Source organism: Rhinolophus ferrumequinum, chromosome 21, assembly GCF_004115265.2.
Source record: "Rhinolophus ferrumequinum isolate MPI-CBG mRhiFer1 chromosome 21, mRhiFer1_v1.p, whole genome shotgun sequence".
Classification (NCBI taxonomy): Eukaryota; Metazoa; Chordata; class Mammalia; order Chiroptera; family Rhinolophidae; genus Rhinolophus; species Rhinolophus ferrumequinum.
In genome coordinates, this window is record NC_046304.1 from 26410908 (window position 1) to 26426190 (window position 15283).

Here is a 15283-nt window from a genome sequence, read left to right on the forward strand (position 1 = left end):
ATTTTGGGGCCCACAAATCTGTACAAACAAACCTTGTTAAACTAACCCTTATCTTCGTATTTGTTTCATCATCCCAAGATTGTAAAGACTGCTTTTTAAGTTTCATCATTCACTACACCTGGCCCAAACCTCTTTGTATGGTCAATTCTTCACAAATTTACTGTTTGTCTACAAGGTATAAAGAGCTTCCTGTTCTGGTCACTTCTTTGGGTCTTCATTCTCTTGTGAAGGGCCCAATTTACATATAAAACTGGTATGTTTTCTCCTGTTAATCTGTCTTTTATTATTTTTATAACAAAAGCTATAAACAACTCAAATGTCCACTGTCAGGAGAACAGATAAATTGGAGTACAGTTATATAATGAAATATTATACAGCAGTGAAAATGTATTTTATTACTCATTTAATAAATACTTATTGAGTACATTCTCTGAGTCAGGAAAAGTGAGATTCCAGAGACATAGCAGTGAAGAGACAAAAATTCAAATTAGATAGTGATAAGTGCTACAGTGAAAAATAAACACATTCGCATGCTTTAAAATATATATGCACAAAAAGGTGAAAAATCTTGTTTCCTCTGTCCCTCATCTGTCTAGTAATCTCCCGACTAGATGTAACCAACCACTTTTAATTATTTTTGTGTACGACATGTGATCAAAAAATACGGTGAATGTTTAAATTTAAAAAAAATTGTCACAGTAAAAGACACATTGCCATTAATTCCCCTCAAAATACTCCCCATCGCTTCCAACACACTGATCCCATCGTTCTTGCCACTTTCTGAAGCAGTTCTGGAAGTCCTCTTTCATGTGTGTCTTTAGTTGCACTGTCATGGCTGCCTCAATGTCCTGAATTGATTCAAAATGTTTACCTTTCATGGTCATTTTAACTTTGGAGAAGAGCCAGAAGTCAGACGGTGCCAGATGCAGTGAAAAGGTGGATGAGGACAGAATGAGGACAGGATGTTTGTATTTGACAGAAACTGCCATACCAGAAGTCATGTGTGACAGAGCCTTTCTGTTGTGATCAGAAAATACGGTGAATGCTGCTGCCGAGAGCCATCCAACGGAAAGGCAGGGATCTTCAATACGGGAAGCTGTGCATCAAACCTTAGTAACAGTGTGTGACAAGTTTCAACTTGACCAGAGCAATCAGTCGGGTGTGAGCTACGGTTGAGAGAAGGTATGTTGTAAAGTGTACCATAAATCATCCTCCATCATGACATCGCTCTGTCACACATCGCTTTTAGTATATGGAAATTTCTGTAAAATAAAAACATTACGGTGTGTCTTCATCCACCTTATTCACCGGATCTGGCACCATGGGACTTCTGGCTGTTCCCCAAAATCAAAATAATTCAGGACATCGAGGCAGTCACGACAACACAACTAAAGACACTCATGACAGAGGACTGCCAGAACTGCTTCAGAAAGTGGCAAGAACAATGGGATGAGTTTGTTTGAAGCAAGAGGGAGTATTTTGAGGGTCATTAATGGCAATGTGTCTTTCACTGTAATACTTTTTTTTTAAATTTAAACATTTACCATATTGTTTGATCACACCTCGTATCTGATTATTCTTTCTTCAAACACTCATTAGTCTCCTTTGCCAGCTCTCTCTTTTACCTCATCTGGGCCCTCTCCTCTTCCGTCTTTCCAAGTGGCTTATTGGGTTCCAGAGTTTAATATACCAGCCTGAATTTATATTTTTGGTCCTGACTTCTAGATTTGTATCCTAATAGCGCCACTTGGATGATTCCTAAGCATCTCAAGTACAATACGTCCTTTTTTACCCCCAACCCCATCCCTCTTCTTGTAACAAACCTGGTTTTCCCCAAACCTTCCCATTTCCAGTACTTGACACAACCAGCCACGCAGTAACTAAATCCAGAAGCACAGCCATCCTTGACTCTTCTCATTTCCTTATTCTTCACATCTAATCCAGGACCTAGTTCCATTCCAAGTATATTTAGTATCCACCCACTCTCTCCAACTTTTTTGCTACCACTCTGGTCCAGGCCATTCTCATCTCTCACTTGGATTATTATTTCAATGGACTCCTAACTTCTCTCTCCATTTCTGTTCTTGTTCCATTTAATTCATCCTTCACATATGAGCAAGAGTGAACTTCATATAAATCATAATACTCCCTACTTGAAATTGTAGAATGACTTCCCATTGCACTCAAAGTCAAATCTAAACTCACTTCCACGGCCTGCAAAGTTCTATATAACCTGGACCATGAGTATGTTTCCTATCTCATCTCATGTTGCTGTATTACAGGTGTTCTGTGCTAGAGACTCAAACAGGCACACATCCATATTAATTCTCTCTCAAACCCTTGTCTACTTATTTTATAACATTTATTATACTGTGTTTATTCCTTCAATTCTGTATTTATTTTTTTCTCTACCAGGCTCCTGACTAAAATATCTGATTGTCTTTGTTTCCCACTGTTTTCTCCAGAACCTGGTAAAAGGCCTAAGACACAACTATTTATTCACTGATTGGATGAATGAACAGATATGGCAACAGATGTCATTGCAAAATGATCTTCCCATGCAAAGAAAGCAAGTGCTAGAAGACATCACTAAGTATCAAATTCCCAAATTTCAATTCTCAAATTCTGTGTTATAGCTTACACAGATAAGCCATTACACGATTCTTTTTGGCTGGTTGAATAATCAAATCAACATGAGACAGACTGACGAGAGAAAATCAAATTTAATTTCACACACATGGGAACCTCACATACATTGGAGAATCAGAGACCCTGCATATATGAGAGTTTCTGAGACAGAAAGGGAAAATGAGGTGTATGTAACATTCTGAGCTTAGGATGAAGTAAGGCACATTGGGGCTTCAGAGTGTCACTGCAGGACAAGAAGAAGAGCAGATGGTTCAGGGATTACTAGTTTGCAGTCACATAGATAGGCCCAAAGAGGGTATTTCTCCTATCATGGGCAAAGTAGTTAAGGGAGGCAGAAGTTTCTCTTGAGTCTGCAAGGTCTGTTGCCTTTAGCTCAAAATAATCTACATATCACAAAGACACATCAGGGAGTAAGTCACTGTGAACCCCTACAATGTAAATTGTTAATACTATAAAAAGGCTGAGAAAATGGCCTAGAGGAATGCCTCATATCCTTAAGAATCCCACGTAGAAAATACTCACAAAATGAAATTGTGTACATTAGTACAATGATTGACTGAAACTTCATTAATAGTGAGCAAACAATAATCAAGTAAGCAGCAATATAAAGACACGCTTTCAAAAGAGGGTTGGGATGGAGTCCTTAGCAACTGCTCAGGAGGCCAGTTGACGATGATAATCATGGTTAACTATATGCCAGGCACTGTCTAGATGCTTTACTTAAATCTAGTCATTTAACCCTAACAACAAAGGTACTGACTTCATTGTCAAGGAGGAAATTGAGACAGCAAAAGGTTAAGTAACTAGCCCAAGGGTAGCACAGTAGCAGAACTGGAATTTGAACCAAGGCAATCTAGTTTCATAGCCCTGGTTCTTATCACTATCTACCTAGTCTTTCAGAAAAATCTATAATGACCAAGGTTATTATTATTAAAGAACTTCATGAAAAAGAGAAAACATCACAAAGAACTACTGAAAAAAATACGTATTTCTGGAATACTACTGACAAAATCCTTGGCAATTATAGATAGACCAGCAGAGATAGGATTACTCAATAGGTAGCTCTTGCTTAATTTAAAAAAATGCCTGAAGTTTCAAGTATCATCTTTTATCGGACACAGAAAAGTATCACCTGTTCAAATTTCCAAAGCCTTCAAGGAGCATAATATTTTTAAATGAGCTTTACATAAGGGTTTACATAATATATGATATCAGGTCAGCAAACTTTATACAGTTGTTTTCCCAGACAAAATAAGGAGTTTCTTGCAATAAACTCTTTAAAAGTTTACCCCCAAAATATCTGCAAGTCTTTGTGAAAGCAGATTTTGTTAACTAACACAACAGCAAACAAATTATCTCTCCTATTCATATAGTTTGAGCCTGAGGTTAGTCAGGAGAAGAAGGGAGGTAGAAGGAGGGGGAAAGGGAGAGAGGAAAAAGAGGAGGAGGTGAGGGAGGGGAAGGAGGAACCAACAAACACTTGGGCAAAACAGCAGTGGTAATAAGCAACTGGCACTATAATCTCCAAGAAAGGGGAGAGACGAAACAGCTTTTGTGAAATCACTGTAAGCAAGAGTTCCCAAAAAGACAAAGCATTAACTCTTCTATAGTGGCTATCTACCCAGAATGAAACAAAGAAATGCCTGTATAGATTAAGAGATAATTAACACAACAGAATATTACAATTGCAAACAGCTTGGGGAAATTTTTTAGCAGGAGCAAAGAATTAATACAGCTTCCTCCTACTCATTAGCAACAACATTCACTCAGTACAGACATGTGTTACAAAGATCCTCTGTCTTTTCCACTTGCTAGAAAGAAGACACCTCGATACTTGATAGTAATGAAGCAAGAACTCAGAATAACTGTTCTCAATAGAACTAATTTTCTTTTTTTTCTTTTCTTATTACAGTCTACTGCAAATCTTGTGAAGCACAGTGTTTTTGTTTTTATAGCGTTTACAAGACTAAATCAGATCGAGGGGAGAAAATGTATACACACACATAGATCCCTTTAATATGAGAAACCATTTTCATGCAAACCAGAAAATATTACCAAACTATATAAAGATGCTGGAGACAACCTTAGCAGAACAGAAAGAATACCTGGGATCTCATTTCCAGTTCAGGTTCTGGCCCTACCTAAACCATATGAGCTCTGGCAAACCAATTACTAATTGTTTCTGGGCCCCAATTTTCTCCTTAGTTAAATGAGAAGAATCTAACTACATGTTCACAGAAGTTGCTTCTAATTCTAAATATTGCGTTCAGTAGATTTCAGTGAAATCATGAAGTTCCTTATTTAATATAAGTAAGGCTATTTCTAACCTCTAAGCACCAAAAACTTCAGTTCCCTCTGCACTTGAAAATTCTTAAGTGACAATACATGATGACCAAAAGAGATCAGACTTAAAATTCCCCAAAGCAAAGCTATAATCATTTTCCAGTCACCTACTTATTAACCAAGGTGACTAACTCAATGGATTACAGTATCAAACTCTTCCTGGCTAGCTTTTATTATGTTCAAAAGTAGGACAAAGATCATCTCAGAAAAGTGCGATAATATTTTCAGATAAACAATACACTGAATATAAAACATCACATTTTGAAATGATGCAAAGTAACAGTATTCTGCACTGACATATGTCCAGCTTGCAGAGTAAAATGACAACATGACCATATTTTCATTTATATAGTGATTTCATTTACTATCTCACTTAATCATCGTGACAATCCTATGAAGTAAAGTGAACAAGTACTGCTAATCAACACAATCCAGGTCAGCTCAGAAAGTTATGTAACCTGCCAATCTTCACTCAATAAGTGTTGGAGCCCAGACTTCAATCCAGGTCTTCTGATTTAAAGTTTGATGACCTGTTGAAATCTTAAAAAGTGGTTATTCAAGACAAAAGCAGGAAGACGTTGGAAAAGAGAAAAAATTTGGATAATCAATCACTAGATAACTGAAATGAACAAAAAGAATATAAAATATAAGATCAGGTTAGGCTGTTATAAAGTCAATACGCACATTTCCCAGATGTTAAAAACTAATGATAACATCTAATGTATATAATTCCACATCTCAAAAATTTTGTCACCTCATTTCAGACAAGTGTAAAAATTTTTTCTAAAACAAAAATCAGAATACTATGTAAACTAAACAATAAATCGATTAAACTAGCTGTAGGTAAGCTGCTAAAAGGCATTAACCCATTTATTTATGAAGCAGTTCAGAAACTTGGTGATTCTGGAATGTCACAGAAATTAAAGTGTATTAATCAAGTAGGATATATTCCTCATAGAAAAAGAAAATACTCTAGTGTTTTAAAATAATACAGGCAAAGAACAAAATATAAAAGATTTCTACAGTACAGCAATTTCACACAATTAGGCTACGTTTGTCTGGGTACCATCATCACTCTTCCAAAGGTCAATAAAAACACAGAGAATGCATAAAGTGTTACCTAGTAAATAAGTTTCTTAGTATCATCATTTACAGAATGTACAGCTAAGAATATACAACTAAAATCAGAACTAAGGATAATACAGTTAATAGGCAGTAGCAGTCAGAACATTACATTTTCTATCACTTCAACATTAGAAAAACTTATACAAGCTTCTCCAAAAGATCAGGGCAATTTGTCTACAAAATTTCTGACAAGCCTCAAAGGAGAACTGAGAGATTAAATTTAGGAAAAGGAGATATGCTGCCAAGATAGGTAAACAGTGCTAGAACCTATATATTATAAGATTTTCCAGTGGATTTGCAGAAAAACAAAATAGTGTAAAACCTACTGGATTGGAGGTCATAAGTAATCTTAGCAGTGTAAATACAGGGCCATATATGAGTTTTTGGAATGTTAGAGATTAAGCCGACCTTCATGCTTTATTGTAAATACCTCCACTGTAATGAAATACTCGTACAGGGGTTGGAGGAGTCAGAGATTTGGAAAAGGCAGAGAAACCTATTCTTCGTGAAAGTCCTCTGCAAGAGATCTACGGTACGAAGGCCCCATTTCCTTGGCCACCGACGCTTTAGATGGAACTTGCACGCCTGAATTTTGTTTAGAAGCGGATATATTTAGCGTCATGCGCTAGTGGTTGGGTAAGGCAAGAACTCAAACTGACAGTTCCTGAAACAGCTTGGTCATCAGCAGGGAAGATCTCCATTTACTCTAAGGTCCTAGACACCCGGAGAAAAAGAAATGGGTACTCTACAGAGGCTTAGAACGGCTTCCAAATCCGCGGCGCTGAAAGCAAAAGGTCGGGAGCCCAGTGTATGGGTTCAAAGTATCAGTGGCCCACCACGGAGAGATGTCCCAAATAACCCGGCTACCGCCTGACTGAGACACCCAGGTCAGCAACACCCTAAACCCCGCTTGAAGTCGAAATCACGTTGCCCCAGATCTGCACGGTCTAAGTGGGAGAGCTCCGGAAGCCAAGCTCCGAGGACAGTCTCAGGACTCCGTCCCCACTTCCCCGCGCTCGTTTACTTACCCGCTCTGACCCGGGCTTCTCCGGATCTCAGGATCCTTGGAAGCGGCTCCACACCGACTCTCACACCCGCCGCTGGGCTACGACCAAGCGGAACTCGCTCGCGTCACTTCCGGTCCGTGTCCCCCCCAGGAGACCGCCTCCAAAAGAGAAACGTTCCCACCTCCTTTCGGCAACCTTGGCGGATCGTCGCGGGATTTCGGTTCCGGACCCGCAGGCGGGGTGAGAGGAAGAATGACTGTTCTCTATGCAGTTCTTGATCCGGAACTTGTTGTCAAGGGATCCCGGAAAAGGTAACCCCCGCGACCGAAGCGTGCGAGCTACTCAGAAGTGAAGAACGCGAAGACGCCAGTGAGGTGGAGAGGTGCTCCAGGTAGGTCGGGCCCTCCCAGGGCGAAGGAGAGGAATGTCTTTCTGCATCCTCTCCAGTTGGACTGCGGCTTTCTTCCTACCTCATTCCGTAACCCCCCACCCCCCAACCCTTCATCTTCTTCGTAAACTTTATTACGCCCACTGGCCGCTGGAGCCACTCTTCTGGTTCTGCCAGTCGTTCTTTGGAAGAAGGGACCAAGATGCTGGAGAGGGGAAGGACCAGAATTTTTAGTTCCCAGGCAAATCCTCCAGTCAGGCAGCATCGATGTGCTCGCTCCGAATGTGAGAAAACACCGAGCAGGCTTACACTCTGCTGAGTATTTATTCAATACACAGCGTATCAAGTTGAGTTCTACGAGCAAAGAAAAGATTTCTAAGAATATGATCGAAAATTTGGTTCCCCCGTGTCACACAGACAATGCCTCGAAAAGTATTTAATTCTTTAATATTCTATCCCAGGTACTGTACTGGACGCTGAGAATATGATCTGCAGTAGTTATGTATGTTACAGCCGATCTGGAGAATAAAGACTCGGGGGGCGGGGTGGTAAAGACCAGAGAGAAGGGTCATTTGAACTACGTCTTCACGGGTGAAGAGGATGTTTTCGTTTGTGTGTTCAAGTGCAGAAAAATGGAAAATAGTTTCAAGGAAAGATCGCAACTTGAAAGAATCTAGTAATTTGGTGGGACAGTATATTGCAGGAAAGTGGTTCAGAAGGATAAAGTAGGTTGTAACCAAATTGTGTAGTGCTGTAAATTCGTGCAAAAGGGTTTATGTCTTATTCTTTAGGCGTTTATCCAGTGATTTTTGAGCAGGGAAATTACAGAATCAGATTTGTGTTTTAGAAGTATAATGATAAGGGCAAATGGACTAGAATGAACCAGAGCATGACTGAAGCAAATGGGGAAAGATTAGTGGTAGTGACGTTAATTTTGGAGGCTTTTGGCCAAGAGATAATTAGGGCACTGGAAGTAGAGATAAGGAGATGGTTTAAGACAGATAAATTCAACAAGTGTAGGTGACTGGATGTGGTCAGACAGAAGATGAAAAGTCCAGGGTTACTCAGAAATGAATACAGAAAAAAGGGGTTTGAGAAGGAAGGGAAGATACTGACTTCAGTTTAGGACACAGCTTAGAGTACTTCATAGACATCTAAGTGGTGACATCTAGCAGAAGCTGGACATTCAAGTTTGGAGCCCAAGAGAGGCTTTAGTGGGCCTCAGCATATGATGCTTTGGGGGATAAGTGAGATTGTTCATCTGACACTGTTGTCTGTCTCCTCCTATTAGAATGTTAACTCCATGAATGTTAATTTTGTTTTGTTCAGTGCTCTATATATATCCAGGGTCCAGAATAGTGCCTGGGGCACAATAGGCTCTCAGTAAATATTAATTGAATGGAAGGACAGTATATAAACCAGCGCTGTCCAATAGAACTTCCTGTAGTCATGGAAATGTTCTATATCACTGTCTGGTAGAGTGGCCCCTAGCCACTTTAAAGTTATTGAGCTATTGAGCACTTGAACTGTGGCTAAGTGGAACTGAAGAAATGAATTTTTATTTTGTTTCAATTAGTTTAAGTAACTACGTTTGGCTAATGGCTACTGTGTTGAACAATGTAGGTGTAGACCGAAAAGAGAACCAAATGTGTAAGCTAATAATACATACATCAGGGGAAAACAGAGGAGATAGAGCAAGAGAAGGAACCTGGAAAACCAGCTATTCAGAAAGGCAGGATGGTAATGGTGTGAAAACTGAGTTAAAGAATTCAAGGGAGGAAAGTTTAAAGAAAAGTTCTCAGTGAGTGGTGCAGAAAACTCTAGATGAGGCTTAAAAAGAGGCAACTACAGTTGGCAATTAGCAAGTGTCTGATTCCTTAGCAATTTTGGCTGAGCGGGGAAGGGAGGCAGGTAAATGAAGAAGGTTAGAGGTAAATGGAAGAGGAAAAATGAGGCAGTGGTTTAAGGTCCAAGAGGAAAGGAAGTTTTAGGTTGGAAAAGGCCAAGGGGCAGTAGCCAGTGGAATGGGATTAATGGATGGTAATGGGATTCAAGAGGATTGGTGAAAGGGATTTAGTCTGGCAGAGGAATTAGAAGGTACTAAGAGGATGGTTTTACAGGACACATTTATTTTTCAGTGCCATCATTGCCCAGTATTATCTGTGAGACTAAGAATAGTTATTTTTACCTTGGTTTCAAGCGCTGGGTTTATTGGTATATTTATAGAAGATACGCAGGAAAAGGGGACATGCTGAAACACCTTTTGGTGGAGTTACATGATAATCTGATCAGGCTGTTAGAAGATTAGAACACCCTAAAGAACAAAGATGTTAGTATTAACTTGAACATTTTAGAATTAGAGACCTCATGAGATATGGGAAAGAAATGATAAACAAACTTGGTAACTTCTGGAACTTTTTCTGCTTACCTGTTTTTAAAGTTTCGAAGATGAGAAGCTTTCCATCATGACCTTTAGATTGAGTACATTTTATATTGCTCTTATTAGTATGTTGCTATGGATAAGTAACTTCTCTGATTCTTATTTTTCTTATCTTTAAAATGAGGGTACTATCTTCCTTTCATTTTCATAGCAACAGTAATAGAAGCAAAGGGTTTAGCGTGTTACCCAACACATAATAGGTCCTCTACATATAGTTCCCTTCTCCAGGTAGTACCTGAATTTAGTATATGGGATATTTGGTTTCTTTGCAACCTAGAAATTAGTTCAGAGAGAGAGTCCTTCTAATTGTTGACATAAAGGTTAGTAGACTTTTTAATATAATTCAATATTATTTGGAGTTTGATTGTTAATTACCAGAGAAATCCTGCTGATATGTAAGCATCACGTAGTAACTAAATGATAGATACATTATATTTTTTTTTCCTGGCTACAAAGGTATCTAGAGCCTTAAAGTCTTGTATGTCTGTATATCTACTCCATGTCACTTTTCTTTGAACCTCAAATGTTTCTTTCCTTGTTTTAGCCCTTTCTTCACACTATATACTTTTCCCAGTGGACTCATCCACTTTCATCACTTCAGTGACCTGTTATATGTTAAGGTCTCTTAAATCTGTATTTCTAGGCTAGGCTTATCTTCTGATCTCTAAAATGATATACATATGATCCAACAATACGGTGAATATTTAAATAAAAAAATTTATTACAGTAAAAGACACATTGCCATTAATTCCCCTCAGAACACTCCTCCTCACTTTGAACACACATATCCCATCGCTCTTGCCACTTTCCGAAGCAGTTCTGGAAGTCCTCTTTTGTGTCTTTATTTCATCATCCATCATGACAACACTCCATGTCACACATCGCTTCTGGTACGGCAATTTCTGTCAAATAAAAACATTAGTTTGTCCTCGTCCACCTTATTCACCGGATCTGGCACCATGCAACTTCTGGATCTGCCCAAAAGTCAAAATGATCATGAAAGGTAAACATTTTAAATCAATTCAGGACATCGAGGCAGCCACGACAGTGCAATTAAAGACACACACGAAAGAGGACTTCCAGAACTGCTCAGAAAGTGGCAAGAACGATGGGATAAGTGTGTTCAAAGCAAGAGGGGGTATTTTGAGGGGGATTAATGGCAATGTCTTATACCGTAATATGTTTTTTAATTGAAACATTCACCGTAGTTTTTGATCACACCTCGTATTGTATGGTTTGATTTATATCATTGTCCAGAATAGGAAAATCCATAAAGAGCAAGTAAATTAGTGGTTGCCAGGGGCTAGGAAAGAGCAAAATGGGAAATGACCGCTAATGGGTACAGAGGTTTCTTTTTTGGTCAGTGAAAATGTTCTGGAATTAAATAGTGGTGATGGTTGTTAACCAATCTTGTAGATATATTAAAAATTACTGAATTGTATACTTTAAAAGGCTGAATTTTACAGTATGTGAATTACATCAAAGTTCAACATCCCCTTCCCCAATACTATCCTGATATTAAAATATTTGATAATACTATATAATCTACCTTGTAATTTCAAAAATATTTCCTAATTTTAACATAAATGAGAAAAATAAATTTGATAAAATGTGTATTTCTAGGACTTGGGCCTATTCATAGACTCATATGACTCCAACAGCTTCAAATGTAGACTGATGTTTTATTGGTGACTCAAATACCATGAAAAACTTTGCTAGGGTAACAAGAATTTCTTTTTTTTTTTTTTTGTAACAAGAATTTCTGATAAAGGATGAACTTCCTTTGGTTTATATGGTAGACTTCTGGTAAATTCAGTGTGTATTAAAACTATCCAGAAAATACTTTGTGTTCATATGTAAAATGAAGTTGGGTTCCAGTCTCGAGTATTAATAGTTTTTCAACTATAATGATGTCCAGTGGGACAAATCCTCACTCTAAAGACTTTTAGCATTCCATGCTCGGGTGCCGTAAATGTCAGCCAGGCACCTTATTCCAGGCCTGTGATTTTGACAGCCAGGAACTTCTCTGAGGGGCTGGTCCCATCCCTATTGAAACCACTGCATTATGAAGACACAATTAAATAAAACTGTATTTCAGAAAGGGTTACGGGGGCTATTCTTGGTTTCTTTAGCGCCTTAGATGGTAAAACAGAAAATTTCCTTTCTCCACAAGAGTTAGAAAAACTGAGGAACAGAGCTTTGTTGTGTCCAAGGAGAGATTCCTCACATTGCAATTCAAAATCACCTAAACTGCTTCCCCTGTATTCTTGAATCTTTTCTAGTTCAGAGGAGGAAAAGACAGTACATGCGTAAGATCCAAGATATATTTTGCATTTTCTCTGGATGACCTCATACAGTGTTAAATGTTGCTTATATACTTACTGTTAAGGTGTTTTATCTGATAAGCCTATAAATTTCACTGCTAGATAGTAATGACTTTTTTCTTTCCTTTAAGATGCTTTCCAAATCCTTGGTTATGGAGTATTTGGCTCATCCTGGTGCACTCAGCTTGGCTGCCGGAGTTGCTTGTGGCATGTGCCTGGGCTGGGGCCTCCGCATACGCTTCGGGACGATCCCCAGAAGCTCAGTGAGTGAGACAGACAGAGACACCGGAACTGAAACGAGCATCTTAGGAGAGAGTGGGGAGTACAAAATGATTCTTGTGGTTCGAAATGACTTAAAGATGGGAAAAGGGAAAGTGGCTGCCCAGTGTTCTCATGCTGCTGTTTCTGCCTACAAGCAAATTCAAAGGAGAAATCCTGAATTGCTCAAACAGTGGGAATACTGTGGCCAACCCAAAGTGGTGGTCAAAGCCCCTGATGAAGAAACTCTGCTTCAATTACTGACCCACGCGAAAATGCTGGGACTGACTGTAAGTTTAATCCAAGATGCTGGACGTACTCAGATTGCACCAGGCTCTCAAACCGTCCTAGGAATTGGGCCAGGACCAGCAGACCTAATTGACAAAGTCACTGGTCACCTAAAACTTTACTAAGTGGAGTTTTGTATGATGATGGTCCCACTACCACAAGCATTTGAAACTGTTAAATTGAATAAAAGCTGAATTTCTTCCCCCAGTTTAAGTATTCTGTAGATGAAAATCTGTTCCTGTGTTCTTCTGTCATGTACTTGGTACAGTTCCAGTTATCTTGGGGCTAAAGGGGGAAAAAAGGTTAGTTATGATGGTCCTAGTAGGGCCACGTGCTGAAACAGAAAATACTTAAGAGGAATAGGTCACAACAATATTGGATTACAAGGGGGGAAACAGCACTCCCTATGCATGGTTAGGTCCCTCTGTGTCTTAATAGCTCTTCTTCCCCAAGACTATGTTGCTGTCCCCCTTGGAAATGGGTTCAAGTGTAGACCCACTGGATTCAAACTGCAGTTTTCCCCGCTGTCACTTTCTGGATGACTGACAGATCGACTTCCTTTGTAGATGATGGTATAGCTACCCACAACGGGTTTAGAATCTAACCTGGATTTTTAAATAAACGTCTCAAAGTTGATGTTTTATAGCATTGATATAACCCACCTGTGTAGTGTTCTACGTTCATGTCCCTGACCCACACTGGCCAGAGGTTCTCAGCAGCCGTTCTGTATCATAGCGTGGAAAAATTGCTTTATACGCTTTAACAGTGAAGGCATTGAAACTTATGAAGTGACTTGTGCAGACCTTGAAGGTGGTGGTAGGCATGCATACGCGTTTATGGTAATTGTGAAGTGAATGTAGTGTGTCATCCCAACATCCCACTGTTTGCCTGGAATTTAAGGAATCAGATAATTCAATTATTTAAGGGCACCTTTATTTCCCTTTTGATCCCTATACACATAGCATGACACAATTCCAGTAATTACTATGCCATACCAGCTGCCCAGAATATAAAGGGGAAGTTCCCAGCTCCCAAAGCAACGTAGCTTTCATCCTTTTTGCAATCTGTTCTTGCAAAAAGCCATTTTTCCTGAAAGCCTCCTTTGGGAGGATCCTGACAGTCTTTCTAAATTCAGTATCTCCCTGAGTAGGATGATGGTGCCAGGGAGAATTTTGTTAATAGGCACATGGTAAGTGGCTCCAACTCTCTGTGGTGAACTTCAACAATTAGCATTACTTAGCAGTTAACTTCAACATAGCAGCATGACAGCACAACTAAGGATAAGTTCAGTGGAGTCTGTGGGCAGAAACCACTAAAGCTACTGCAGCTAGTCACAAAGGTTCTAATATTTGGCCAGTTTTATACTGGCATATGACAGCACAGGAGAAATTGCAACTGTGAATGATGCCACAGTAGGCACTGTTTCTAAACAGAATGTTTTTACTACTACATTCAAAAGTGATGCAACAGCATGTAACTGGGTTGAAGAGAATTCAAGCATGATTCTGGCTCAGGTAATTTCTGAGGCGTGCCTCAGAGACTGGTGGTTCCAAGTTCAAAGAACAGTGCATTCCCAACAGGATGGCCTGTGGCTGATTCAAATAATTGTAATAAATCATGGTATATCTGCTAGAATGAATAGTATACAAACTCTGGTAATTCTGGGAATCTATTATGCTTGTTTTCTAGTTTACCTGTACTTAGTATTTTTTTTTATAGGTTTCATCTTACAGTTCTCCAAGTATGGGCAGAGCCCATGGGTTCTCTCAGACACTTTCAGGGGGTCCAAACTATTTTCATAATATTAAGACATTATTTTTCTTTTTCACTGTGTTGACATTTGCACTGATTATACAAAAGAAATCGTGGGTAAACCTGCTGGCACTTTTCACAGATCAAGACCAGGGTACCTACCTGAATAAGTAGTCATTGTAGTTTTCACTGCCCTATAGTCAGTCAAAAACCAGTTTCACTTAATATCCTCGATGAAGCAATAAAAATATTAAATTTGACCATGACCATTTGTCTCAATACTCTTAACATTAAACACTCTGGTGTACACCAAGTATGATTTGAAAAAGATTTGTGTGGCTGAGTCGTGAGATGAATTAGCTATTTTTGTCATGGAACAGCCTTACTGGCAAGAACAACTGACAAACTGGTTATCCAGATCTGGGGGGGTTGGCAGATATTTCCTCATAAGTAACAGTTGACAGTATTTAGGGAAACTTGTATCTGCCTCTCTTCTAAGCTACCCAAAATGTAAGACTTCTGATAAAATCAGCATTCCTCACAAACGATTTTTAAAACTAAAATGTGTCCACATGTAGAAAAACTGACGTAATAAATCAGTATTTTCCACATAACCAATGCATGAGGGTACAAATCATGCATGGGTAAAAGATCCATTCAAAGTAAAGACAGACCAATAGATTTTATATAACAGTACAAACAGTTCACT

The 15283-nt window shown here is 39.1% G+C and overlaps 2 protein-coding genes across 2 annotated transcripts in view; one reads left to right on the plus strand and one right to left on the minus strand.

The window, feature by feature from the left end:
* VMP1 (vacuole membrane protein 1) overlaps window positions 1–7276 on the minus strand; it is a 107159-nt gene extending 99883 nt beyond the window's left edge. The window contains exon 1 of the mRNA XM_033090200.1: window positions 7146–7276. The gene's annotated coding sequence lies outside the window, so the exon portion shown is untranslated. The remainder of the gene's footprint in view (window positions 1–7145) is intronic.
* Window positions 7277–7301: 25 nt separating this feature from the next.
* On the plus strand, window positions 7302–13068 carry PTRH2 (peptidyl-tRNA hydrolase 2). The gene is made up of 2 exons (XM_033090201.1): window positions 7302–7515; window positions 12408–13068. The coding sequence occupies exon 2, from the start codon at window positions 12408–12410 to the stop codon at window positions 12945–12947; it is 540 nt and encodes a 179-aa protein (XP_032946092.1). The 5' UTR covers window positions 7302–7515; the 3' UTR covers window positions 12948–13068.
* The last annotated feature ends 2215 nt before the right edge of the window (window positions 13069–15283 follow it).